The 26,937-nt window shown below is 45.2% G+C and overlaps 1 protein-coding gene across 4 annotated transcripts; it reads left to right on the top strand.

Annotated features, from left to right (window-relative positions):
* The first annotated feature begins 154 nt into the window (after positions 1–154).
* CEP68 (centrosomal protein 68) lies at positions 155–26,937 on the top strand. Of its 4 annotated transcripts, none has more exons than XM_077814028.1 (7): positions 155–267; positions 10,891–11,323; positions 13,489–15,012; positions 17,288–17,410; positions 19,785–19,881; positions 21,982–22,151; positions 26,482–26,937. In XM_077814028.1, exons 2-7 carry the CDS (start codon positions 10,943–10,945, stop codon positions 26,530–26,532), a joined length of 2,346 nt encoding a protein of 781 aa, XP_077670154.1. In that variant the 5' UTR covers positions 155–267; positions 10,891–10,942; the 3' UTR covers positions 26,533–26,937. The 4 variants fall into 4 exon arrangements, with proteins under 4 accessions (XP_077670154.1, XP_077670155.1, XP_077670153.1 ...); XM_077814029.1 differs by having other exon boundaries at positions 13,486–15,012; positions 17,303–17,410; XM_077814027.1 differs by having other exon boundaries at positions 13,486–15,012.

Below are 26,937 nucleotides of genomic sequence, written 5' to 3'. Positions count from 1 at the left end.
GGGCGGTCAGCCGCCCCGCCCCCGCCCCCGCCCCCGCCCCGCGCCGGGCTCACGTTCCAAGGGGCTGCGCGGGGAAAGGCGGGGCAGGGAGGCTCCCATTGGCCGGGCCCCGGCGCCGGGGCGTAGCCGCCTCGGCGGGCGGGGGCGGGATTGGCGGCGGCGAAGGGAGGTTCCTTTGTTGGGGCGGGGGAAGCGGCGGCGGCGCTCGTGGGGTGGCTGATGGAGCGCGGGGGCGCCCACGGCTGCTGCTGTCCCTCCGCCTGGCAGGTAGGAGCCCGTCTCTGGGGTGGGGGGGTAAGGGGAGCTCTCCGAGAGAGCCCTGGGGCGTGGGCTGGATCCTGCTCTGCTGTCCAACAGGCGTCAATCCGGAGTGACTCCCGTGGAGTCACACCAGCCTGAAACTGGCCTGCTGCAAGGCAGCGTAGAGTTAGGGCCAGCCTCTGTGTGTCGGGGTTGAGCTTCAGGCTCTCCTGAGGCTAGGATTGGTGCTCGGGGGGGGAAAACCAGAAATCAGGGCTTTCAGTGGCAAGCCCTAGGAGCTTGCAAAAATTGTATCCAGCCTTGGTGCTCTTTTTTTGTGATCAGAGTAAAGCACCAGAACTGTTGCCTTTGCGGGCTGAGCAGCGATCCATTCTCCTCCATGGCAAAAGCATTTTGGGATTGACCAGATGTTTACGGGAGGGAGAATCATCATCTTTCTGTGGTCTTATTAAATGCCTGTTACTAATGCTGCCTGTTACTAATGTGTTGTTCAGCAGTACTATTATTCTTGACCTCCTCTATCACCCGCGGCATGCCAGGCACTTAGAGACTATTCAGCGCAAATGTGCCTTGGTGTCTCACTTTGGCTGGTTATTATTATTAATGCAGCCTTGTTGCTATAAATAGTGCTCTACAGTGGATTCAACTCCCTGACCAAGAAGTTAAATCCTTGCCTGGTGGCGCTCACGGTCTCATTTTTAATGTTGATTTTAACGCTGTTTAGAGTCTATATTGGGTATCAGGAAATGCCAGTGCTTAGTAACGGTGTTTAAAGTCTACAGTGAGCCAATTGCACTTAGCTGGAGTTAGGGCACAGTTTGTTGAGATAAAGCTGTTTTTCTCTAATTCTGTCCAGACGTAAGCCAAAAAGAAACTGCTTGTCAAATAGGGTTTTTTAATACCATTCAGTGGCAAATTTTGAGTGTTGGGGGCCAATTCCTGAGAGATACTGAGGTCCCACAACTTCTATTGGGCCTGCTCCTGAGTGGTGGGCAGATTTCCATTGTTTCTGCCAGCCTTTTCCTAAAAATATGCCAGAAATTGCTACCTCCACTTCAGCTCTATCATTGGGAGCAATGCCGGGGCATGTTTCAGATTTTGGTATCGGGGGACAACTTCAATTGTGATTCCTGGGGCTACTTAGGCATTTGAAAACTCTAGTTTTTTGGGAGATAACTTAGCAGTTAACTGACAGGAGCCCAGTATCTAATTTCTTTATAAAAGAAAGAAAATTAAATAAATATTAGACCCACTCAGCTCTCGTAACAACATGTTCTGACATCTTGTGAACAAGTCACTTAAGGGACACTGATTAGGTTTAAAATTTTAATGTATATTCTTACTTTATTACTAACTCTGTGGACACAGAGAGAGACACTGTCAAGACTCCTGGGTTCTATCCCAGCTCTGGGAGGAGAGCAAGGTCTAGGGGGTTACAGCGGGGAGCAGATACATCTGGGTTCTATATAAGAACATCAGAATGGCCATATTGGGTAAGACCAATGGTCTATCTAGCCCAGTATCCTGTCTTCCAACAGTGGCCAGTGCCAGGTGCCCCAGGGGGAATGAACAGAACAGGTAATCATCATGTTGCCCTGTTGCCCACTCCCAGCTTCTGGCAAACAGAGGCGAGGGATATGCAGAACATGATGTTAGATCCCTGGCTATTAGCCATTGCTAGACCTATCCTCCATGAACTTATCTAGTTCTTATGGGAATCATGTTATAGTTTTGGCCTTCACAACATCACCTGGCAGAGTTCAACATGTTGACTGGGAAGAAATACTTTTTTGTTTTGTTTTTGTTTTAAATCCGCTGCCTATTAATTTCATTTGGTGACCCCTAGTTATTGTGTTATGTGAAGGAGTAAATAACACCTCCTTATTCACTTTCTCCACACCAGTCTTGATTTTATACACCTCTGTCATATCTCCCCTTAGTCATCTCTTTTCCAAGCTGAAAAGTCCCAGTCTTTTTAATGTCTCCTCATACATTTCTGTTGCCCTTCTCTGTACCTTTTCCAAATCAGATATATTTTTTTTTGAGATAGGGTGACAAAATCTGCACGCACTATTCAATATGTTGGCATACCGTGGATTTAAATAGAGGCAATAAGATATTTTTCTCTTATTATCTACTATCCCTTTCCTAATGATTCCCAATATTCTGTTAGCTTTTTTAATTGCCTCTGCATATTGAGCAGATGTTTTCAGAGAACTATCCACAAATGACTCCAAGATCTCTTCGGGTTCAGCTAATTTAGACCCCATCATTTTGTATGTATAGTTGGGATTATATTTTGCCAAGTGCATTACTTTGCATTTATCGACAATGAATTTCTTCCGCCATTGTGTTGCCCCCAGTCACCCAGTTTTGTGAGATCATTTTGTAACTCCTCGCAGTCTGTTTTGGACTTAACTATCTTGAGTAATTTTGTATCATCTGCAAATTTTACCACCTCACTGCCTACCCCTTTTTTCCAGATCATTTATGAATATGTGGAATAGGACTGGTCCCAGTACAGACCCCTGATGGTCATCACTATTTACCTCTTCCCATTCTCACCTCTTATTCCTACCCTTTGTTTCCTATCTTTTAACTACAAAAAGAACAGGAGTACTTGTGGCACCTTGGAGACTAACAAATTTATTAGAGCATAATCTTTCGTGAGCTACAGCTCACTTCATTGGATACATCCGCTGCATGCATCCGATGAAGTGAGCTGTAGCTCACGAAAGCTTATGCTCTAATAAATTTGTTAGTCTCTAAGGTGCCACAAGTACTCCTGTTCTTTTTGCGGATATAGACTAACAGGACTGCTACTCTGAAACCTGTCTTTTAACTGAAGTTCCTGGCAGTGCTTTCAGGATCATCTAACAACCCTTAATTTACTTTAATGTTAAGCCTTTTGTTATCTTAATCACCCTGCCGCAGTTTATAAACAAACTCCCTGCTGCGAAGGCTGTGCTGCTCCCAGCTTCCGAACTCATCACATATCACACTCAAGCTGTTGCAGTTAAGAGCTCCGTCTGGGGCTAGGATGAGTAGACCTCCCCTACGAAACTCAGGTGTCACGAGCAACTTTAATAACACTAGTTTAGACAAGGCCCTGAGCCCACTGACTTTTTATGGAATAGAAATCTTGTTTTGCATTTGTACTTGAGTTGTTTCCCTAAAGAAACATTCTCTCTGGCTGGTAGAAGCATTAAAACATGCTGATTGTCAAAATGTCAAGACTATATTTGGTGGTAACTTTTTGTTACCAGGAGAATACACTATATTTATACACACTTATTTACACAATTATACAGCTAAACATACATTTAATCAGATTCTTCATTTTCTGTTTTTTGTGTTAAGAAATGCATCACTCACCATTTTCTGCTTACTAGATTATTTTTACTTGTGACTTCTGTCAAGCTGCATTTGGATGGAAATTGCAATTCAATAAAAAATATGTCAAAACAGCATTTGAAAATTGTTTACCCATTAACTAACATGACCTTACAATGTGTTGGATACAAAAGAATATGTTTCATAAACTTTTTTAATTTACAACTAACTGATTTATTAAACAAAGGCAGTATTAAATGTAGGTAGTGAACTGACAGACTGGTATTTAGACTTCCAAAAGTGGTATTTAGACTTCTGAAAGTCTCACTGGGCACCTACATCTTTAGGTGCCTAAATACCTTTGAAAATCAGGCCCTGTGACCTTCCACATTTTCAGAAACTGATCTCATCAGCTTTCCTGTTTTTTCAGCTTCCAGTTGTTTTCTCAGTTTTGAATGAAGTGGTCCAAAGAATATTCTCTTCATTTCTCTCTTCGCCTACTAGCTAAACTGAAACTATGTACATTAAGACCAAATCTTCTCTGAACAGCAGAAACTGAGAAGTACTTACATTAGAAGTGCAAATACCAGCATTCACGCCATTGTAAAGACTGAAAATAATATATTTACCCAGTGCAATACTTGATTGTGACATGTTTATAAGTATGAGGCGACCTCAGAAGTTAAAGATGTTTTCCCCGCAATACAGTATATAATTAAAAAGCAGAACCCTTTAACTTGCCAATTTGGGGAGGGCTCACTAATGCACCAAATTTTTATTTATTGATTTTTAAAATATTACAGTCAGTTTGGGCCTTTATTATAGAGGTCATCATAATTTTAAAGTTAATTATAAACAGGTTGATTTTTAAAAAGAAAAGTGAATTTAAAGGTTCTGATTTTAAATTTGTTTTAAAATCTTTGATTTTTCTTCATCCTGATGGGACCAGGATCAGGCCCGTTGAGTTCAATGGGAGCTGTGGAGGGGATCATTATCTCTTAGGACTTGCACAGACTGGTTTTGCACAGCCTCCCCGCCCCCCGAAAAAAGCTTATATTGAAGTTAGTGGTGATAGTATTTTAAATTGAAGAGTTCAAAGCCTGTGGTTAAAGAAATGCAAGAACACTCTGTGTGTGTGTGTGTGTGTGTGTGTGTGTGTATTTCAGATGTGTTAAGACACAAGGAAGGAGCTGGCTTAAATTTCAAACATTGGAGATTCAAGCTGTTCCTTGCGTAGATTACAGCTAAATGGATACCTTCCCTTTACTTCTTATGCTATTAACAGCCCCCCTTTTCCTTTTAGCTTTGACACGGGGCTGCCTACGCAGAGGGATCATGTTATGGATCAGGGATATAACACACACCTAGAATAATGCACATTCAGTGTGAGGACACCTTAGTATCAGAAAGATGTCGACAAATCAGAAGGAATTCAAGAAAGCACAATAAAAATTATTAAGGAGCTAGACAGATATTAGCAGGTGCAGCTAGTGGAGTTGCATTGTTTACACCAGGTCTGAATCTGACCTTCTGTATACACCGTTGCATTAGTGACAACGAAGGGAGCGGGCTATAGTACTGGAAGGGTGAAAACAACAAGGGGAGAATGGAACTGTCTAGTAGATGCCTGTGTAGTATCTTTGATATATTTTGGGATCCACAGTTAAATCCTGAAGGATTTTATTGCTGAAGGAGTGAACAAAATATATGAGCAGGGGACTATGTAATGTAACAGACGAAGTGCTGACCTGTAAGCTCTAGAATCAGTATTGGAATTTAATATGTAGTACCCTTAGATTTGCCTGGAATATCTTTTAAAGGTTTATGATCATGGGCTGGTTTTGCACAATAGATGGTTCCAGTTGGAACTGAAGGACTCTAGCTAGAGGTGCCATAGTGGCAAAGTCATTTCTCAGGCATTCCAGTCAGACAAGTCTATCTCTTTGAAGATTGTGTTTAATCACCTACAGCTAAGGTTTAAACTACTGGTATTTAGCTTACTAATGTTCAGTTGTGTAAATGTTCAATATTATAGTTAATTCAAAACCCAAAACACTATTTAAAGAAGTCAGGTAAGGTCACTGAGAGTACATCTACACTGCAAAACAAACAAACATCAGACCCAACAGCCACCTCAGAGCATGGGGTCAACTGACTCAGGCTTACACTAGAGGACTAAAAATAGCAGTGTAGATCTTCCTGCTCAGGCTGTGAAACCTGGCGATGGGTGTGGATCTCAGAGCCTGAGTGGGAAGATCTACACTGCTATTTTTAGCCCCACAGCACAAGTCCAAGTAAGCTGACTTGAGCTTCGAGACTTGCTGTCATGAGTTTGGGGTTTTGTTTGCGTTTTTTTTTCAACATAGACATATCCTTTGTGACTAAAGTTCAACTACCTAGCACATAATTTATAAAACCTCTGCAATTAAAAGCAAGAAAGTGAATAGTTGAAGAGATCGTAAATCTTAAGTTGCCTACAAGCTAAACAAATACATTCTTCTTATCAAGTATGGGGGGGTGGGAAGAGACAGATTTCCTTGCAACACAACAATCTGGACTCTGACCCATAGATTTTTGGGGTGGTTTTTGTATTATTTTTGCTTATTCAATTTTGGTGTCTAAATATTTTTACAGATAAATGGGTTTTCATAGTTGCTATGTTTAATTGACAGTGGATTTTTTTTTTCTAAAGTAGTTCCAACTGCTGTTTCCAGAGAATAGTTCGGTACATGTAATTTATTAGGAAAAGTGTCTAATACATTTATGGTAAAAATATGTAGATAAACTTGCATTTGAGGATTAATTATATCTGTTATGTAAGACCATCTACTCTGCTATGGATGAACTGCACAATTCAGGGAGAGGTGTGTGCGCAGAGATGGCTTAAAGCCCACATTTGACACCCCAATCCGGCTGCATCTGCATGCAGGACTGCTCCTCCTTGTACTGAGTTAGAGCAGCCCTAAGGCTGCTGTAACTTACAATGGTGCCAACCAGCAAATGGCATGAAATAGGGACATCCCAGTCATTCTGCCTGTGGCTTCACCTCTTTTCTTTTGATAGTCAGTAGCTGGGAAGAAGAGTGGCAGGAGACGTCTCTGTTGGCTCTTCTCTTGTTTGGGGTGATCCTCCTGATGCAATAATAGTATTTATTTTGGTCAGAGTTAAAGTTATGAATTAAAGGGAAAAATAAATAAATCAGGTCTGCCGTTAAGCAAAAACATCACAATTGAGTCAGGTGAAGAGAATATGTGGAATGTAGGATTGCTTTGCCCATGAACAGCCAGATCTCACTTACAAGTATTCACTAACATGGGATTTTTGTCTGGAAAAGGCTGAGAATTGCTGCTGTGACGTCACTGCAACAATAGTATGGCCAAGGCCTTAGAACAGTGGTTCTCAAACTTTGGTACTGGTGACCCCTTTCACGCAGGAAGCCTCCGAGTGCGACCCCCCCTTATAAATTAAAAACACTTTCAAATTTATTTAACACCGTTGTAAATGCTGGTGGCAAAGCGGGATTTGGGGTGGAGGCTGACCGCTCGCAACCCCCTGCGGGGTCCCGACCCCGAGTTTGAGAACCCCTGCCTTAGAATGTCTGTGCGGCACTGTGGAGTGTGTGTTTGGGGAAGAACTCTGCACTTTTGCCCTCCACTACACACTTGCCATTAGTACAGGGGCAGACCCACCATCTGCCTTTTTAAAAAAAGTATACAGAGGCTGAGCAGGAGGAGCATAGTCAGAAGACAAATAGTTAAAACTGGGATGTTCGGCACAGGAGAGGTGACCACAGCTGGTAAGGAGTTTTCGAATGAAAAATTGTTCCTGGGGAAAGGGTCAGTTTCAACAAATCTCCCGCAATTTTTTTTTTTTTTTGCAGGGGTTTGAAATTTGTTAGTTTATACTACAAAACTTTAAAAAGTCAAAATTAAAATGTTTTGATTTACCAGATCTTACTTTAAAAAAAAAATATTATCATCAGTTTGTAAAAAATTTCAAGATTGACCATTCATCCCGTTTTAGGAGAGGAACAAATTTAAAACTCTCAAAAACCTCTTGCAGAATGGGGAACCAGGTTTCCCCCCAGTCTGTGAGATATCAGCAGAAATGTCTCCCTCCATCCCTGCAACTCCTTATGTAGCTAAAAGGAACTTGCAGAGCAAAGCGGTCTGACACCAGTTTGCTTCTTTAAGGATGTTTGTTAAATTTATGAAATGTTGCGAAGAATTTCTCTCATCTGACCAATGTTCCATGGCTGAATGTTGATTCTGTCATGCCCGATTTGTCCCACAGGGACAGGTCATGATTGTGGTTGCTGCAGGCAGAACCAGCTAGGATAGGGTTTCTCAAACTTCATTGCCTCGTGACTCCTTCTGACAACAAATATTACTACACAACCCCGGGCAGGGGGACTGAAGCCTGAGCCCCGCTGCCCAGGGCAGGGGGGCCAAATCCCAAGTCTGAGCCCCACCGCCCGGGTCAGGGGGGCCCAAAGCCAAAGCTTGAGGGCTTAAGCCCTGGACTGGGTGGCTGTAACCTGAACCCTGCCGCCCAGGGCTGAAGCCCTCGGGTTTCGGCTTCAGCCCTGGGCGGTGGGGCTCTGACTTTGGCTTTAGCCCTGGACCCCAGCAAGTCGAACGCCAGCCCTGGCGACTCCATTAAAACAGGGTTCCAACCCACAGTTTGAGAACCACTGAGCTAGGATGTTGTTAATTTAAAAAATTTTAAAAGGCTGTTAATTGTGTCCCACCTTTTGAATTTGCAATTGATTTGTCTCGGATGGCCTCCTTTCATGCATTACTATTTTAGCTTGAGCTTATTGATTAGCAAAAAAGCCTATTCCACTAATATTTAGGTAATGCTGCGGCATCAGATCAATTTGACCTAGCTGAAGTGTTTTCGTATTCATGAAGCTTTGAGACTGGTGAGTACATGTATTTGTCACAGCAAGGTGTGCTCTATTCACCAGATTATTGGCAACATCAATTTGGTAGCTCAAATACCAACATTCGGTATTTCAAAAACTCCAAAAAAATGCCATTTGTAATACTCTATAAATACTTTTGGCTACCTAATAAATTTAGCAAATAACAGCACTGGTTTGTGAATGCTTGGTGAAGCCAAGATTAGCCAGATTTTGTATTTGATTAATATTATTTGACCCGTTTTAATTATAATGGGCTTCTCTCAGAAATCAAGTGCAATAACCTGAGCACAGCATTGTTGATTGTCTGAGCTCATGTATATTAAAATAATTTCCCTGTGTTCTTTTAAAAAACCATAAAATCCTTCAGTTGGTTGAAAAATTCTACAGAGTGTTTGTTCTCCACAGTGGTGGTCTTCCTGGATCACCTCAGATCCAGCTAAACTAATTAGTAGCTGTTTAAAGCCTTCCACATACTTGTTAATTTAAATTAGCTTTATCATCCGCAAGCCTTTGTTATGACTTTCTACCTGGGGGATTATAGAGAATTGCTGCCATGGATGCCCAAGGATCTATTTAGTAACATACTTGTGGACAAGGTAGATAACGTGATTTTTTTTTTGGATTTTAAAGTACACAGGATCTTGAACTAAAATGTTTGTCAGGTGTGTTCTTCGACATATTAAAAGAAACTGAACAACAGTAAGGGCTGACATTATTTTACCACGCTGGTCGTTACTGGATTCGTGTTTGCACAGTTGGGGTGCACCTGTACTGACTATGGTTCAAAGTGCATAATAAAAAAGGTTCCTTGTGGTCATTGAACAGTGTTTTTCTGAGAGATCAGAAGTTAGGTTTAAAGCTCTATATGAACATTCTTGCTAACAGGGATCTGTAATTTGTTTACAAGATTTTATGATATCCCAAGAAGTGACATTTTCAGTAACTTTCTGAAACTTACCCAAATCACGTAGCTGCTTTTGGGTCTGAACCCTTGAGTGGGATAGTGTAAAAATAACTGGCATTGCGAATTGTACTGTCAGGTTGTATTGGTACAGTCTTTACTTTCTAAGAATGATTGATTGAATTTAATGGTGTGTGCATAGGGTTTTGTGACAAGACCCTATAGATGTATAAAAGGCAATTTGGGTAGAGCAGGGCAGATTCTGAGCTGCATCACACTGGTGTAAAGGAGGAGCATCTCCTCCAGAGTGAGTGAAATCTAATTAAGGGACTGCGGGAACTTATTCCCTTAGGGCTCGATCATGGTGTTTCCACAAGCCCTGAGTAACAGGCAGCACGCACCTGCAATGCCCCAGGAGCAAATCAGGGAGTGAATTGCGACTCGGGCTATGTCTACGCTCCAGGCAGTACCATGGCACAGGCATGGCGCTGTAGCGCTATAGTGTAGATGCTTCCCGGAGCGACAAAAGGGTTTTTTCCATCACTGTAATGAATAGACTTCTCAAAGGTGGGGTAACTGGGTCAGTTGAAGAACTCTTCCATCAATCTAGTGGCATCTGCACTGGAGGTTGGGTTGGCTTAACTAAATTGTTCAGGGATGGTGGATTTTGGACGTTCATGAGCGGTGTACCTAGGTTGACCTAAAATGTTAAGTTAGCTCAGTCTTCAATCGCCATTCGCTCCTTGCTCCAGCGTGGAAGTAACCTATGCCACCCTGTCAGTGCAACTGATCTTTGTTTCGATACCAGCAAAGCTGTGATGACTGGCACACCCACTCCCTGATCCCCCATCAATGAGCAATTAGTCATGAGTAATCAATCACTCATCCAGGTAGAAGTTGCACAATCAGGTCCTGAGATGATTGCTTTATTTCCCTTTCTTTAATGTCTCCGTTTCAGAGAAGTTGACCTGTCGAGAAATCCCCATGTATCCCTGTAAGGAAATTACCTGTCCCAGAAGTTCTTTAGGGCTTGATTCTCTAGCAGCCCTAGATACACAACTGCTAGTGAAAAGAATGGCTGTTCATTTGGACACAGTAACTTTATTCATGTGCAAAAGTGCTCTCAGGATCATGGTCCTTAGTTAGCAACCATAGAGCTGTCAGAGCAGGGTACAAAACCTGCATTTGTTCTGAATGTACCACTAGAGTACAAGTGACTCTCCAAAGAGCGAAACTGTGGTTTTTAGCATAATAAGTTGTAATGTGAAGTCAGAAAAGTGCTGGAAAAGAATGAAAGCAAACTTGCTGTTTTGTGTGATTAAAGATGCACAGAGATGATGTGATCTTATGATTTTTGCTCAGGACAGGCTAAAGTGTTTTTCCTTACTTAGACACAGGGTAAAGCAAATCCATATTGTTTTAGTTGTGTGGAAGTGGGGAAAGAGGGTCACTTTGTTGTTTCTTTCAGAGAGCCCAAGGCTGCGAGTGCATGGTCTGTGAGGGGAAGGAGTTCTGCATGAATGGCCTTGGATGTGGGAAAATTAGGTTCTGAAGCCTCCCTGAATGTGAAGGCCAAGGTCTGTGGGAGGTGGAACTACCCAGAACTAGAGACCGACTGCCCTGAGCTAGTTAGCAGTGAGTGTCCGCTTTCAGAAGCCGCGGAGGTGAAGCCATCCCCAAAAGGAACTGAGGATCTGGCAATGGATGGAACAGGCCACAGAGTAACTGGAGTCTCCCAGAGAAAGCCCAGGCTTTGTGAAGTATCTTTAACACCTTCTTCCAGGTTTTCCAGAGCAAAAGCAACATATGTGGAGAGGCAGCCATTAACTGATTGCTACCGTGAATGGTTCTATTTGCCCCATCGCTTTAGCAGCACTCTTGTCCACCCTGGAGGGCGGCAGGTGAGAAGATTTCACTTACTATTTTATCTATTACATTTTCAGCAAAAGACCCCCAGATGAGGTTGGAGATCTGTTATACCAGGCTTGATTTTTTCACTTGTGCCAAGCCCCCATATCGCTTATTTAGGAGCCTGACTTTGGACTCCCCAAGTTTGTAAATTTTCGCCTTTGAGGTAGACATGTTGGGAATGAGGTTCAGTGCAGACATCCCCCTCCCTCAGCCTGGCTATTGGAAAGATTTTACCAAAGCATTTCAGATTAATTCATTTTTTGGTAAATCTTTCTGTGCCTGGTAAGCCACTCGGAGCATTTATCTGGAGCCTTCCTCCAGATCATTGCAAGTAGTCTCTTTTGCTTGACCTGGCCAGCGATGTGCATCTAAACACTAAATTAGATCAATGTTAGAATGGACTCACCACTGACTTGCCCTCTCGGGGCTGGGCAGGAGGTATCAGGTTCTCCACCTCTAGCACCCCCTGTCGGTAGCTCCTCCGGCCCTGTGATGGTTTGCCTCTTCTCGTGAATTAGCCCTGCAGCCAGATCACATTTAGTCCCAGCTCTTGTGGAGTAAACAGAGTCCAATAAATTAAACTCAGATAAACGTAACTCATTGCCTCTACTCAGGTTCACTCCTCCACGGATTCTTCATCCCTTCCCAGGTTTTGTGAGGTTGGTCTCTCGCTCTTGGACAGGTGGATGCCTGCCCAGGGCTTTCTCCCCAGTTCCAAACTCCATTGTCCTTTTTCCCCCCTTGTGTCACAGTGTGTCTGCACCATCTTTTCCAGTGGCTGGTTAGGAAACCCAGGTCCTCCCTCTCCTTGGGTTCCAGTCCAGGCACCCTGTGGCAAGCAGCTAGGGTCTGCTCCCTCAGACTTCTCTCTGCCTGCCTGGACTCGTTTTCCTTCCTTCAGGTCCTTTCCCACAGCCCCTTTTGGGACTTACTGTACATTTGCTTCTCTCAAGTCTTTTCCTCCACTTTCTAGCAGCCGGGGAGGGACTGCAGAGTCCTTCCCTTCTCTCCCTGCAGCCATCATCTCATCAAGGGCTTCCTCCCTCTATGCTCTCCACCCAGCACCTCCTCCAGCTGGGCTTCATCATCAGTTAGGCCTGGCCCAGCCTCCAGGTGCAACCCTGTGTACTAGTTGCTTTCTGTTTCCAGTTAACTCCTTTGTCAACTGTGTGGGGCACATACTCTATCACGAGCAGATGCAGCCTAGTGTGCTGCACATTGGGAGCACATCAGACCAGTGCTTGGTGGTCTGTGTTGGCTTCCAATAAGCTTCTGGGTGGAATTCGTAGTGTTGGTTTTAACCTGTGAAAGCCACAAACAGTGTGAGACCTGGTTACCTGCGAGATTATCTCTCCCTGCGACACACTGCCGCCGTTCAGATCGGCAGAGATGCTTGAGCTCCCTCAATAGAAACGAGAGGGAACAGCTGGTGGTGCGTTCTGAGGGGCCTTCAGTTGTGGACTCCTTTTGTACATGAAAACCCAGGCTTGTTAACATTGTGGGCATGCTGCAAAGCCCATCCTTTCTCCTCCTTGTTAAAGCGAGTGAGGATTGGCTACGCTTCTGTGCGGGCCTTTGTTTTTGTTGTGATGGTTAGTTTATGGGATAGAGGCTCAGATCACTGGATTGGTGTGTGTTGTATTTAAACACTCTGAATGAATAAATAAATAAATGTAGCGTGATGACACTTCACATCCCTTTTCCCCACAACACATGCTTTATCGTGAATGATGTCTCATGCTGACAGATGTGTCATACAGCCTCCAAGTACCTGGTTTGCCTCACCGCAAATATGGCGACAGTACCAGCCCATTTCAGAGCTGGTGTAAATGGGTACAACTGCCCTGAAGGCAATGGAGTTGACATGTGAGTGCTTGCTTACACCAGGCCTGGGTTAGGCTCTGAATCTCTATATTCTTGCCCTGCTGACAACACAATAGGGCTTTTATCTGCAGTTCTGCTACTTGTATTGTTCAAAGAATTCCCTTTGAGTTAGAAATTTGTTTTCTCATTTCTGTTTGCTGGAGTTCTCCCCATTGGTGAAATGCATTTATAACCTAGTCAAAGCCGTACGCGAAGTACAGGCCTTTAATGTGTGAACTATCATTGCTTCATTCTATATGTTTTTCCCCCCTCCCTCCAATGTTTCAAGCAGATGAAAATGGTGGAATGTCTGGGCTGCAAGGAGCACCTTCCGAATGCTCCTGAGCATCAGCCAACACTTCAGAGCTCAGCAATGGACGCCAAAGTTTACCTCTCCAGTTCTGAGCCCCTTCCTGCCCTAAATGCTGACCATGGGAGCCAGGCCTCACTTTCCCTTTCTTCAGCCACTTTGAAGTCTTTGCCTAACAGAACACTCCCCAGTTTTGAGACAGTAATCCCAACGTTTTCCAGATCGAGCCTTTCCACGCCACCTTCAGAAGACGACGACTTTGAACAGCAGGAGATAAGGTCAAGAAGCTTACCAGCTCGAAGGGTTTTTCCTTCATCTGAAGTCTTCCCCTCTCGGTATCTGCACAGTGGCTGTACTCCAGTAGAAGATCCCATGCTCAGCACACGCAGGCGGTTAAATCCTCTCTTTGATGACTGCGTAGCCGTGGAACAGGAAAAAAATAGGTCGTCCTTTCAGGCTGATTACTGGGCATGTGCAATACCTGATGCTTTACCCCCGTCTCCGGACCGGCAGTCTCCACACTGGAACCCTAATAAAGAGTATGAGGACTTGCTTGATTACACTTACCCCTTGAAGCCAAAATACAAGCTTGCAAAGAACCCCAAGTCTGTGATGCCTGATCCCTTCTTCCATGACTCTGGTATAGATCTTGACAGCTTTTCCGTTTCACCTGAGAGCACTTTGAAGTGTATCAGTGCACCCGGTCAAAATCAACATGCTTCAGGGAGCAACGTAAGCCAGAGTAAGGAGTGTGGGATCTCAGCAGAGAGATTTTCAACTCCCTTGTCTAAGAAGCCAGGGTATTTAGGAGCAGTACCTTACTATGGGCCTTCACCTGTCACAAAAGTGTCCTTTGCAGAATGTGTTGGTACTCTCACCAAAGCCGATCCCGTTAGAGGGTTTGCAAACAGTTTGCTTACTTCTAAGTGTGCTGGACTAAGTCCATGTGATCCGACTCACATAGCTGGGAGAGGCTGGGGTAACAGAGGAGATGAAGACTTTTCAAAGTATCAAGTAAAGGAAAAGGGTGCCAGTCATTTTGTATCCACTACACAAATACTGACACTGAAAAAAGCATGGGAGAATGATGAAGAATTTCTTTCCCTGCCTCCCAGAATCAAGGAGTTAGAAGGTTTGGCTCAATATTTGTCTCATCTTTCGCTGACTAAAGGGAGACCGGGGCATGACCAGGTGCAACAAGACCTTCCATGCTACAGTGGCAGCAGAGGGCAGCTTTCCTCTGACTCTGTTGAAGATCAAGGCAGTGTAAAGAGCAAATATGGAATTCAGGGCAGTGAGGATTGTGTTCTGTGTCACGCATGCAACCCTCAAAAGCCCTCTACAAAAACCATGTACCAGGACCACAGGGAATCTGTAAGAAGATTGGGAATGCCCTCCATCAGGGACATGCTAGATGGGAGATACCTGTGTGCACTGGAGAGTGAAGGGCAGCATCTAACAAAAGGGAAGGACCAACAGAAAGAGTCACTTGCACAATGTATTAAGGTGGGTTGAAACCAGAATTAATGGAAGCTGTCTGTGTATTTTTGTTTTCCTCCCAGTTCCTTTTGCATGACGTTTAAATTTCCTGCAGCTGCTACTAATTTATACATTAAGTTTCACTGGAGCAGACTGGTTCTGATTGCGGGAGGGCGCCTTTGCCAGCTTGGGGTTCCAGAACGCCACACAACTCTTGCTGCCGGTGGCACCCAGGCTAAAGTGCAGATCCCAGCAGGCAACAGGAGATTTTTCCTGCAGCTTCGTGAGGCGCTGTGGTTTCGTGTCTGCTGAGTTTCACATTGAAATTTCAGGTTCGAACGTACTGAAAAGCTCAGAAGCTGTGTCTGTGCTGGACTTTCGCCGACAACATTTCCCACTAGTGCGGCTCCACCAATAAGAGCTCTAGTATAGCCAAGGCACTGGCATTATTAACAGCATTTTTCCTTGGCTTTCTCTGAGCAGGGTTAGATGATATTGATGGTGAAAACACTGGTGATTCTGGTGACTTGTCTACACAAGCACTCTTGCCTTTGCTGCCGTTGACGTGAAGCTGCCCTGGTGGCAAATCTTTGGGGAAGCGATCTAGGGTAGACACAGCAAGAATGACACTGTGAAATTGTCTGCTTTTCTGCCCCAAACTACAGCGTGGCTTGAAGCTCAACCCCAGATTGCTGGAAAGTTTGTGAGCCTATCCGTGAGTTGGCTCCTGTTTAAGTGCATATTGAAACCAGGTAGATTTTTGTCAGGAAAGTTTATTAAGTCTCTTTTTCTTAATATGCTGTAAATCAGAATTTTCAGTGTAACTCCTAGGACTGATCAAAATTTTTATCCAGCTTTGAAATTTGGTGGTGGGAAGGGGAAAGGAAAAACATTTTTGGTGATTTCTTTCCCCCCCCCCCCCCCACACACACTTTTTTGACTCGCTGTTGAGCTGGTTGAATTGTTCTGCATTTTGATGACATTTCAAAAAGGGGGGCAGGGGTTGATTTTCCTCCTGCTGGACTTTTGCTCCCTTTAGTTTCAGCTTCCTAAGTAGTGGCTTTGTCCCCAGTATCACACTGCGTTTATTTGGTCATATGGTTGTCAGTATTCTGAGTAAGCGACCATGCTGCTAATTGCTAATGCCAGTTATAGAGACAGATACGGAGGGATTGCTGTACGTAGGCACAGGACTAACTCACTACAGTATGTGAGATCAGAATTAGGTCCACCGATCCCAGCCTTAGCATTTCGAACAAGCAGTTTCATCTCTGTGTTTGTTTGGTTGTACTTTGCACCACATAAGTTCTTATTAGGCCTGTTCTAAACTTGCAAGTTGTAACTGTATAACTGTTTCAGGCAGGGGAGTGGTTTTGTTTTGTTTTTTTAATTGACATAGTTATATCAGTACAAGCCATAGCGTGGATGCAGATATTGGTACAAAGGTGCCTTTTACCAGGATAGCTTATTCCCCTTCCTGTACAAGGCTAGCTATACCAGTATAAAGCACCTTTATACCAATATAACTGCATCCTTTTGGTAGGGAGGAGGAGTTGGTTGTGCTTTAACATTATTCGTGTGGTTAAAGTGCTATAATTTTCTAGTGTAGACAAGGGTTAGGTGAATTAGGGCCTGATTCTTATCTTCAAGGCAGCGGAGGGTGCTTAGCTCGTACAGAGGGTCCTCAGCACCCTGCAGAATACACCCGGCCTCCCCCCAAACACACACATAATTTAAAAATAGACCTTTAGGAAGATTCATGGCAAAAACATTCAGTAACTCTGGTGCTCTACAAAGTGGGGCCCCGCTCCTGCAGAGAGAGACAAGCGAGCAAACCCTCATGCCTGTGCAGAATTCCGTTGACTAAAAGGCCTTTCGTAGCAGCCATTTGAAAGTCAAGTCAATAACACTAGTGACTCGTTAGCCACGTTGGATACGTTTTGGAGTATGCTGGTAATTTTTCATCTGTCTCTGCCTTCCCTCCTCATCTGTGCCCTAAAATGGCTTGCAAGAGCATAGGATGTAACTTGCAATATTAATTTTGTTCAGTGTGCTTTTAGACATTAATTTTCGTTTCAAGAGTGTTAAACCCAAATAAATGAATAGCTTTCTTGGGTTTTTTGTGGGGCGGAGGGGAAAGAGGAGAAGGAAGAAGTCAGCACTCAAACAAGGACCTTCAAGAGCAGTGATTCTAAGCCAGCATGGAATAAACATTCTGTGAAGCATCCTTTGGCCACGTATTAATGTCATTATTACGGAAAAAGAGAGATGTAATGCCTTTTATTGTGATTCATCTAAGTAGATATTTTGCTGTCAGCTAGAAGAGCTAATTCATTGGCTGTATAAAGTAGCAGACGTTACAGACAACTGGATTCCACCCGAACCAGACGTTGAAAGTGTGAAGACTTCCCTACATCGTTACCTGGTAATTATATTTTCTCCCCAGACATGTATTTTAGTAGGAAATGTTGCATAAAACTCTTTTTTTTTTTCTTCTAAATACTTCAGGGTTGTGATTTTTTTTTTTTTCTTCAGAAAGACTCCGTGTAGGCCTTGGGTCAGTTATTGGATGTTAGTCTGGGAGACCTGTGTTCAATTTTTGCTCTGTCAGACTTCCTAGGTGACCTTGGGAAAGTCACTCAGCCTTTTTGTACCTCAGTTCCTCATCTCTCAGATAAGGATAATACCACTGCCCTACCTCACAGGGCTGTTCTGAAGATAAATATATTAAAGATTATGAGGTGCTCAGGTACAAAGCAATGGAGGCCATGTAAGTACCTAAGATAGATGGCTGCTTCTATTGATTTCAGTGGGAGAAGAGTTAGGCCAGTGCTGGGAGCCTTTTTGAAAATCCCACTCAGCATATTTCGGTAGAGTATGTTTTGAAACAAAGGCGGGGGGTTATCTTGGTCAGTGTGAGAGCGTCACGTAGCTCTAACGCTTTTTATTTAGATTTTTCTCTATGTGATTGGGGGAAGGAACCTTATTTTCCATTGTTGTATTTTATTAACATCCTCTGTTACTTCTCCTTGATACGTTCTTTGGTTACCTGCTGTATCTTACTGAACAAAGGGGTGGGCCCTGGCCATTTGGGGACGGTATCTGCACTACCATTCTGTTCTCCTTCCAGAGATGTGCTGTACTCAGAGCCCTAGAATATCCACCCCGGGCGTGGGGCCAACCCCACAGCTCACCTAGAGTCCGTTTGAGGGTGTTAAGTGGTGCATAGGCCATTTTACCTGTTCCAAATAAGCCAAGCGTTAGATTAGACTCGCCACTAGCGTGCTCCCCCATGGCTGGGTGTGGCATCTCAGGCTCTTCTTCTTTAGCGCCTCCTGATGACAGCTGAGCCCCTCCAGCCCTGCAGTGCTCTGCCTCTCCTCAGGACATGCCCCTCCAGCCAGGTCACATTTAGTTCCCTCCCCACCCCTTAAATAAATAAACTAAACTCAAATAAACATAACTCTCCGTATTCCGCTGCAGGCTCTTCACCCCTTTCTGGGCTCTGCAGGGCTGTCACCCTCCTAACATGCAGAGTGATGCCTCCCAGGGCTTTCTCCCAGTTGGCCCAGTTCCACACTCAGTAGTCGTCCTCCCCCTTGTGTCAGGGTGTTTCCACACCACCCATCCCTGTGGCTGGTCAGGGAACCAGGCTCCTCTGGGTTCCGCTGCTGCCTCAGGCTGCTCACTGCCTTCCTTGGCCTTCCCACAGCCCCACCCAGGGCTTATTGTACCTCTGCTTCGCAAGGCTTTCCCTCCACTCTCCAGCAACCAGAGAGGAACTGCAGCATTCTCTCCCTGCAGCCGCCTTCTCAGCAGGGGCTTCCTCCCTTTGTGCTCCCTGCTCAGCTCCTCCCCCAGCTGGGCTTCATCTTCCACTTGGCCTGGCCCACTAAATGCTCTCTGTCTCCAGGTGTCTCTTTCCTTACCTGTGTAGGGCACAGGTGTTCAAGGTATTCTACAAGTTAGAAGTTAGTATAACTTTTGTGTGTGTCTTTTTAGGGCAGTGAGCACATGCTACACACAATATTCCACTTGTGTTGGCATGTGATGAGAAATCAGAGTGGTAGAATGAATGGACCATTACTAGTTGTAATCCTTTTTAGTTACCTTTGGTTACCTATGGAGGGACTTGTTCATTTTCTCCTCCCCAGGGGAGGTGCCCAGGACTCTGGGAGGCCATGTGCTCCCAGGTTTAGCGCATAGCTCTCAGGGTGGTGGCAGAACTCGAGTCTAGTTCTGCTTTGCCAAGGAGTCGCTGCGTGGCCTTGGGGCACATCACCTGAGCTCCGTCTGTTCTTCCCTCTGTAAAATGGGGAGGATAATACTTACCCATTTGCCTCCCAGGGGTGACTGTGAAGATTACAGCATGGCCTAAAGTGCTTGGAACCCTATAGCTCAGCAAGAGTGATGCGCAGGGCTCATCTATAAGGCTGCATGTACACTGTAATGGAAATTGTGTGAGTAGATTTCCTGGGATGAGTAGGTCCAAGTCAGAGCCTTCTGTCTTAGGCTTCTCTATCTGATCCAGAGTCAAACCACAGGATCCAAGCACCCCCAAAAACTAAGGGAAAATTCATATCCAGGGGCCACCTTTGGGCCCATCTCTACCCAAAACATCAAGCACATCACACCTCCAAAATGGCTGCTTCCCATAGGCCAGGAGATCAGGAATGTTGAGGTCCTTTTGATGATAGGTCTTCCTCCAGGCAGCATGATGCAAGCAGCTAGTAGTACATTTCTATCCTGGTATACGGGCCGCAAAACGCTTGTAAAAACAAAACTTGTTATCTTCGCAGCAATTCAAGAAAGATGTAGCTGATCACCAGACGCTGACAGAGAGTGTGTTACAAAGGGGTGAAACCCTCCTGAAATGTATGGCGTCAAATTCACCGGGTAAGGGGACTTTCTTTTGGACGGGATGTGGAGAGTGTCTCTTTGCGTGTGACAACAAAACCTGCAAGAGGTCAACATCCAGCTGCAGCCAGACTCTGAGATTCATGTCCTGAGCTATGCTTTGTGTGGGGGAGAGATTCAGCAACCGTGTCAAAATTAGTGGGAGCTTTAAAGAGAAGTGGCTGATAACTTGAAACTGGGCTGTTTATCAGTGAGCTCTAGGGGGAGGTTAATGAGAGCTTTTTACTTATAGTCTGGGGACTAAAGTCTACCCTTGAAGATGCAGGTCTAAGGTGAAGGTGAGAGTCCTGGTGAAAACCATGGCAAGTCAATTCAAGAGCTGCATTTGGCCCCTCAACTGCAGTTCAGACTCCCAATTCATGGAAGACTAGTCTAGTTATTTGTCTCCATTTAAGCCATCACTCACAGGCTAGTTTAGCGCTTACAGTTTTTTAAAATAGTGTCATAACCTCCCCATGCCACCTCTACTCCACCTCAAATAAGAAGGCATTTGTCAAAGATACTTCTTGGAAATTTAACGGGAGAGCCACGTATTTATGCTTCTTTCCTGTACCTTGTATAGTTGTCTCTCGAACACGCTACTTGCCAACTTCATCTCCAGCCATCACTCAGCTGGAGATGTTATGGTCGTGAAGTTTGCTGGTAACAGACAGTAGCAGATCTTGATTTCTTCTGTAATAAGGTCACAGGGTTGGTGCTCTCTTTTCCCTTCTCTAGACTGCTTCTGCGCCTTCCTCTCCTCTAATAGCATTGGCAGGTAGGGCAGCCAAGCTGCTCCAGGCATGGAGCGCTCTTTGCCCTTCCCCTAATGCATGGTAGCAGCAGTAGGGGACGTCATCGTTTTGGTTCTGCCACCGTTTCCATTTCAATGCTTCGGGTTTTGTATTAAGGGTTTGAGAACCCTGATGTGATAAACTCCCTGTAGATTGGGGTGTAAATCTTGTGCTGGGAAGGGACCATTTAACATAAGCAGGAGGAGACAGAGATAGCTTAGTGGTTTGAGCTTTGGCCTGCTAAACCCAGGGTTGTGAGTTCAATCCTTGAGGGGGCCACTTAGGGATATGGGGCAAAAATTGGGGATTGGTCCTGCTTTGAGCCAGGGGGTTGGACTAGATGACCTCCTGAGGTCCCTTCCAACCCCTGATATTCTATGAGATGGCTTTAAGCTTCCATTGCACCGTTCTGTGCTCAGTAAGGACTTGTTTGAATAGACAGCTGTGGGCCACTCCACCAGCTCAGAATAGCTGGAGCGCACCCCTAGGGGCTGCACACGAGGGCAGCCTAGTGCTTGGGGTGGCAAGAGAACACCTCTGTGTCAGGTGGATTTCCCTGGTGGGGAGACACACCTGAGGTCACATTCTTTAAGCTGCTGGAGCTGTCAGGGGCCAGATCAGGACCCTGTTTTTTTGATAGCATGTTGCTTAGATATGCAGAGAGAGAGACTAGTTGGTTTTTAAAGTCAGCTTGTGTTGGAGCTATCTTGGCTTCAGACAAAGGCTTGGGAGGGGTGGGGGGGCTACTTAGATTACAACCAGTAGTAGCTGCATCATCCGCTTTCCTGTGCAAAGGAAGTCAGGGTCTGTAAACCTTCAGGAGCTTTGGTTTGGGATTCTATTTTCTATTGATTTGTTTTTGTAAAACTTTGCACTTCTAAAACCTTAATTTAATGTTTGGGGAGTGAATTGAGTAGAGAGCTAACAGCTGTGCCCACAGACATGTGTGTGAATAGATCTTTGAAAAATCCTCCACTGCCTGGGGGAATGAAATCTAGCTGGAACTTTGTTCAAAGAGATTTAAGTTTTTAAAATGATCTGACTGCATGCACAGTCACTGCATGTGTATCTTGAGACCTGGTCTCAACTTGGGGGTCCCCAAACGTTTTTCTATTATAACATTGCATTGTGGTATTGAAAAGGCGGTGAACCACTGCACTAGAGGCATCATTTCTAGAAGCACATGCCTAGATTTGTGTTACAAATAAATCTGATAAAATGTAGATGGAACACTCCTGTCTGCTTTCTGTGTTGGCTTCACTATGTAGAAGTTCCATGGTAATAAAAATCTCCCTATACTCGTTAGTTTTAAAGGACACCCTTGGATTGATTGCAAAACAATCAGAAGAACTTGAAAGCCATGCAGAACGTTTGTATGAATCGGTTTTGGCAGCTACGGATACCATTGGCGGTGACAGCCTGATAAAGGACAGTGACACACAACAAACGGTTGCCCAGGCAAAAGAAGCCAAGTGGGTAAGCAAAGGACTAAAACGTGAATCCCTTCCTGCATTGGTTCTTGTGACATGGTGATATTCAGGATAAACAGTCTGATTTCCAGAATGGGCTAATTCAACTATCTGTGTGATTAAAGACCACATGTTTTTGGAAATTCCAAAACCTTAGACCCAGCCCCAAAGGGGATTCCGAAGTGCGAAATCACAAAGGGTCCTGTACCCTTTTGCTGAAGGGAATGTAGTAAATGAGAGGGGAAAGGTGGCAAAACTTGCCAATGACACAAGATCAAGATTTAACAAGTAGGTGAGTGGGCAGCAGAATGCTGCAGATGAAGTTCGCTGCTGACAAATGAAAGGTGATTCATGCTGGAAGGAGTAATGTCAGCTAAGCTAATGTAACAACTTAGGAAAAAGATCATCTCAATGAAACCTCTGTTCGATGTGTAATGATGGTCAAAACATCAAACAGTGGCAGTATGTGTAACATATGGGCTAGAAAATATTGTCTTGCCATTCTATACATTAGTGGTCCACCCTAAACCAGAATACTGTGTTTCTCAAACAACATACTGGCAGCAGAGACAAATGACAATATTGATTACAAGCATGGAGAGACTTCTATGCGAGAAGAGATTGTTTTTGTTTAGAGAAGGGACCAGTAAAAGTGGACGTGTTAGAGATGTACAAAAATAATGACTGGCTTAGAGAAATAAATCAGACGCTCTTGTGTGCCCTTCCTCATATGACAATTAAATGTTCTCTTGTTCTTAACTTGAAAAGCGACAGGTTTCAAAGTGATAAAAACAAATAGCATTCCACATAACCAACCTGTGGAACTCGTTGCCACAAGAATATCATAGAGGCTAATGATAGGCTTCAGAAAATCATTAGACATTTGTGTGGGTAAAGCGAACAACCACAGTTACATTAGATCAGATACCCAACATTTTAAGGCATAATTCAAAAACTAACAGATTGGAGCTAGGAACCTGTGGGCAGGTTGCTCTGTTATTGTCTGCTACAAGGTTTCTTGCACCTTTCTCTAAAGCACCAGACAGTGGTCATTGCCAGAATAGATCGCTGGTCTGAGCAGGAAGGGCAATTCCTATGTTTCTACATGTGGCCTTCATGAGTGGGGGCCACCTGGCATCCTCCGGGGGGCTATGGTGTGTTTAGTTTTGGGAGGTGAGGGAAAGCAGCTGCTAGGTTCCACGTGCTCCTTCCCAAACCTGCCCAAAAATCTGCTGGGAAAGGCAGCAGAAGTTAAGGCTATTCAGAGGATCATTAGCTCTCCCTTCCCAACGTGGACACCCCTTGGAGTTTGGGGTGGGAAGGCTCAGGCATGATAGGGGTAGGTGGTGGGGGCACAGCCCGTAGAAAGCTGTGTTCCTTGTGGGGAAAGCGCAGTGGGGCCTCTGAGCTTTGTTGTCTTTGAGAATTACCCAACTTCCACAGGCTTAAAGCCTGACTTCACCATGGGTTTTGTGCACTAGCCTTGTTCTGTAGGGCTTGATGTTTAAACAAGGACTACCCGTGATAGTTGCGGGTAAAGCACTGAAATTTAAACTCATGAGACTTTTGCCTCAAAAACATTAAAAATGCATGAGACGACACCTAGGCAGTGACCTTGGAGCCTCTGCAAAGGCTTTAGCGTTCAGAAACGCTCTGGAGCAGCTAGAGAACATGGTATCTTCTGTCAGTCATCTCCCTGGTAGTTATGAAATGCTTTGCCTCTTCCAAGATAGAGTCCAACAGATCGTTATCTTTATAGAATTAACCCTGTCAAGGGTGCAGGGAAGTTGAGGTCTTAGCAACTTGCGAAAGATGCTGGTCAGTGGCTCCTTGTCCTGGGAAGTATGTTTTTCCTTCTGGAAGATGCATTGGTTTCATGAGTCAGGCAGGATGGGTCAGGTTATAGACGGCTGGCCCAGGACTCAGGAAAGCTTGGTTCCATTCCCAGCTCTGACAACAACTTGCTGTGTGACCTTGGGCAAATCACTGCGCTTTAGTTAGTTCTTTGGAATAAGGACTGGCTCTACTAGGTGTTCGTACGTTGTCGAGCGCAACGTGCCCTGATCTTGACTTTTACAAGCTGCACCTCTGTGTTACTGTAATATAGCATGACAAGAATGCCCGTGAGCTGCTCAGGGCAGGGGGCTGGGAGCACCCCCACGACCCCAGCCCACACCCCCAGCCCTCTGCCCTCACCCCTACACCCCCCACACACACCCAGCTCTCTGCCTTCACCCCTGCACCCCCTTACAACCCCAGCCCTGACTCCAGCACCCCCAGCCCTGACTCCTGCACCCTCCTCACACACTCCCCAGCCCCCTGCCCTGACTCTTGCACCCCCCACTCCCACCCTGAGCACCAAACAGGAGCTCCTGCACCCTCCCCCCCCCATTCCCACCTGCACCCCTTGCACCAAATGGGAGCTGCCCAAGTAAGTGCTCCACACCCAAACCTCCTGCCCCAACCCTGAGCCCCCTCCCTCATTCTAGCTCCTGGCCAGACCCTACACCCCAACCCCCAGCCTGCTCCTTCACCCCCAGCCCTGTGCTCAGCACACTCCCACCCTCATCTCAGTGCAGAGAGAGGAAGAGAATGGCTAGAACCAGGGAGAAGGTAGGTACCCACTGTATGGGGGCAGGCCAGGATCCCAGACTGGCAGCAGGCTGAGCAGGGCTGGCAGATGGAACCCCAGATCGACAGCAGGCTGAGCCTCTCAGCCCACTGCCAGTCTGGGGTCCCAGCCGCCAGCCCCGCTCAGCCCACCGACGGTCAGGGGTTCTGGCTGCCTGCCCCTTGCCAGCCGGGGTCCCGGCCACAGGCCCTGCTCAGCCTGCTGCCGGCCTAGGTGAACGGAACCCCAGGCCGGCAATGGGCTGAGCGGGCCGGCGGCGTAAGATCAGCATTTTAATTTAATTTTAAATGAAGCTTCTTAAACATTTTGAAAACCTTGTTTACATATGACAATAGTTTAGTTATATAATATACAGACTTATAGAGAGAGACTTTCTAAAAAACATTAAAATGTATTATGGGCATGCGAAACCTTAAATTAAAGTGAATAAATGAAGACTCGGCACACCACTTCTGAAAGGTTGCCGACCCCTGGCCTAAGCAATATCAGCTGTCTGGCTACAGGAACCATCTAAAGAACCAAGTTTTCCATGAGCTAGAGAGTTTCCAGAAAGTCAGGGTACATCCCAAACCAGAATCCTGTTATTCACACTGGTGCATACAGCTCTGGCCCTACAGCTGGCTGGGCTGGGCTAGGCTTCTGGCATCCACCAGAGCTATCCTTCCAAGCCGCCTTCGCTCAACTCCAGTCTTCTGCTACCTTGCGCACCCAGACAATAGGCTCCTCTCTGCCCAGGTAGGAGGCCTGTTCCATGTGGGAGGCACCAGGGCCCAGGCAATCCAGATACCTGAGTAAGAGTGAGTATTGGAGAGGAGAGAGGGGCAACAGAGCGTCCTTACTTCTCACTTGATTCCCATGTAACCCCGCTCTGGTAGCTGATATCAACAATGAGTGTGAGGAGTAACCAGGCCTCCTCCTTCCTCCCCTCCAAACTCCACAGCACAAGGGCCCTGCAGCAGGCTACAGGGATTTCTTTAGGTAGATTAGAATCTCCTCCCGTCCCCCAGCTGTCTCCATCCATCAGAGGCCCACCCTGAGCGATATGGGCCAGGTACCCAAAATGAAATGGCCTTTCTCCCCTGTTGGTGGGGAGGATTTTTTCCCCCCTAATAGAATATATAAAGTAATAGGCAGCAGCACAACTGTAAGATCTGGGTCCAGCAATTGTAAACCCAGGTTTACAATGCAGTGTGGATGGATACTCAAGTACGGGCTTGGGAACCACAAGCAAGGTCCCGGATCTTGGTTTACAATGCATTTTAGACATACCCTTGGTGCTGCTGTGATGCACGTAATACTACTATAGTATTCAGTTGATATCTGAATTTCACACGCATGGCTCTGAATCATTTGCCTTCAGTGACATACTTCAAGCTGTTTTCTTTGCAGCACAGTATGGTGCCAGTCATGCAAAGAGATGCATTTCTTTAGCTAGTGACAACGCAGCTTTTAATCTCTAAGAAGATACCTAACCTACTTTTGCTGTTTCTTTTTCAACTTGTTTAGTTGCAAACAGGAACTTGCTTCCTTGAAAGCTGTTAGGGAATAAGAACCACACCTGTGACTTAGCAAGGAACAAGCAATAAAAGTATAATATTTTACTCTTCAGAGATATACCCAGAGATTATTAAGCAATGCAAACATGGCTTTTCTTTACCTGGACTGCAGCCAGCTTGTGGTAACTAGCTCTCTCTTTATATTTCAGGTAATACCTCTAGCAGAGATGGAATTTGTCAGCCGATCTTTGGAGGCATGAAGGGCGAGATGCAGCAAGACACTCTAAGCAATAACATTTTCAACTTTTATAGAAATGTCAAAGTGAAATCGATCATGAAGTACAGTGCTACTTGGCAATACTGGGATGCTTTTCATCAGTTTGTGAAGTAAGAGCTGGTGGTTACGGTGTTTTTTATTTAAAAAAGTCCTGCAGTTTAAGTTGTTGTTGTAGCAGGTACAGAGGTGCTCTTCAAGCAAGCGCTCACTGAAATTTTCATTAGCATTTCCCTTTAGAAGTTGCTTGTTCCATTTAACAGTGTGTAATTGTCAGGAATTACCACCTTTTAAAACGGGCGAGTAGGCTAAACACAGTACCCACAGCGTTTGTGCTCTATCGCCCTGATACACAACTTTGTTTCAAGTAAAGCTGTGTGGTTTTATTGCA

This window comes from Eretmochelys imbricata, chromosome 3, assembly GCF_965152235.1.
Source record: "Eretmochelys imbricata isolate rEreImb1 chromosome 3, rEreImb1.hap1, whole genome shotgun sequence".
Lineage (NCBI taxonomy): Eukaryota > Metazoa > Chordata > Testudines > Cheloniidae > Eretmochelys > Eretmochelys imbricata.
This window is presented reverse-complemented; position numbering and strand designations above follow the sequence as displayed.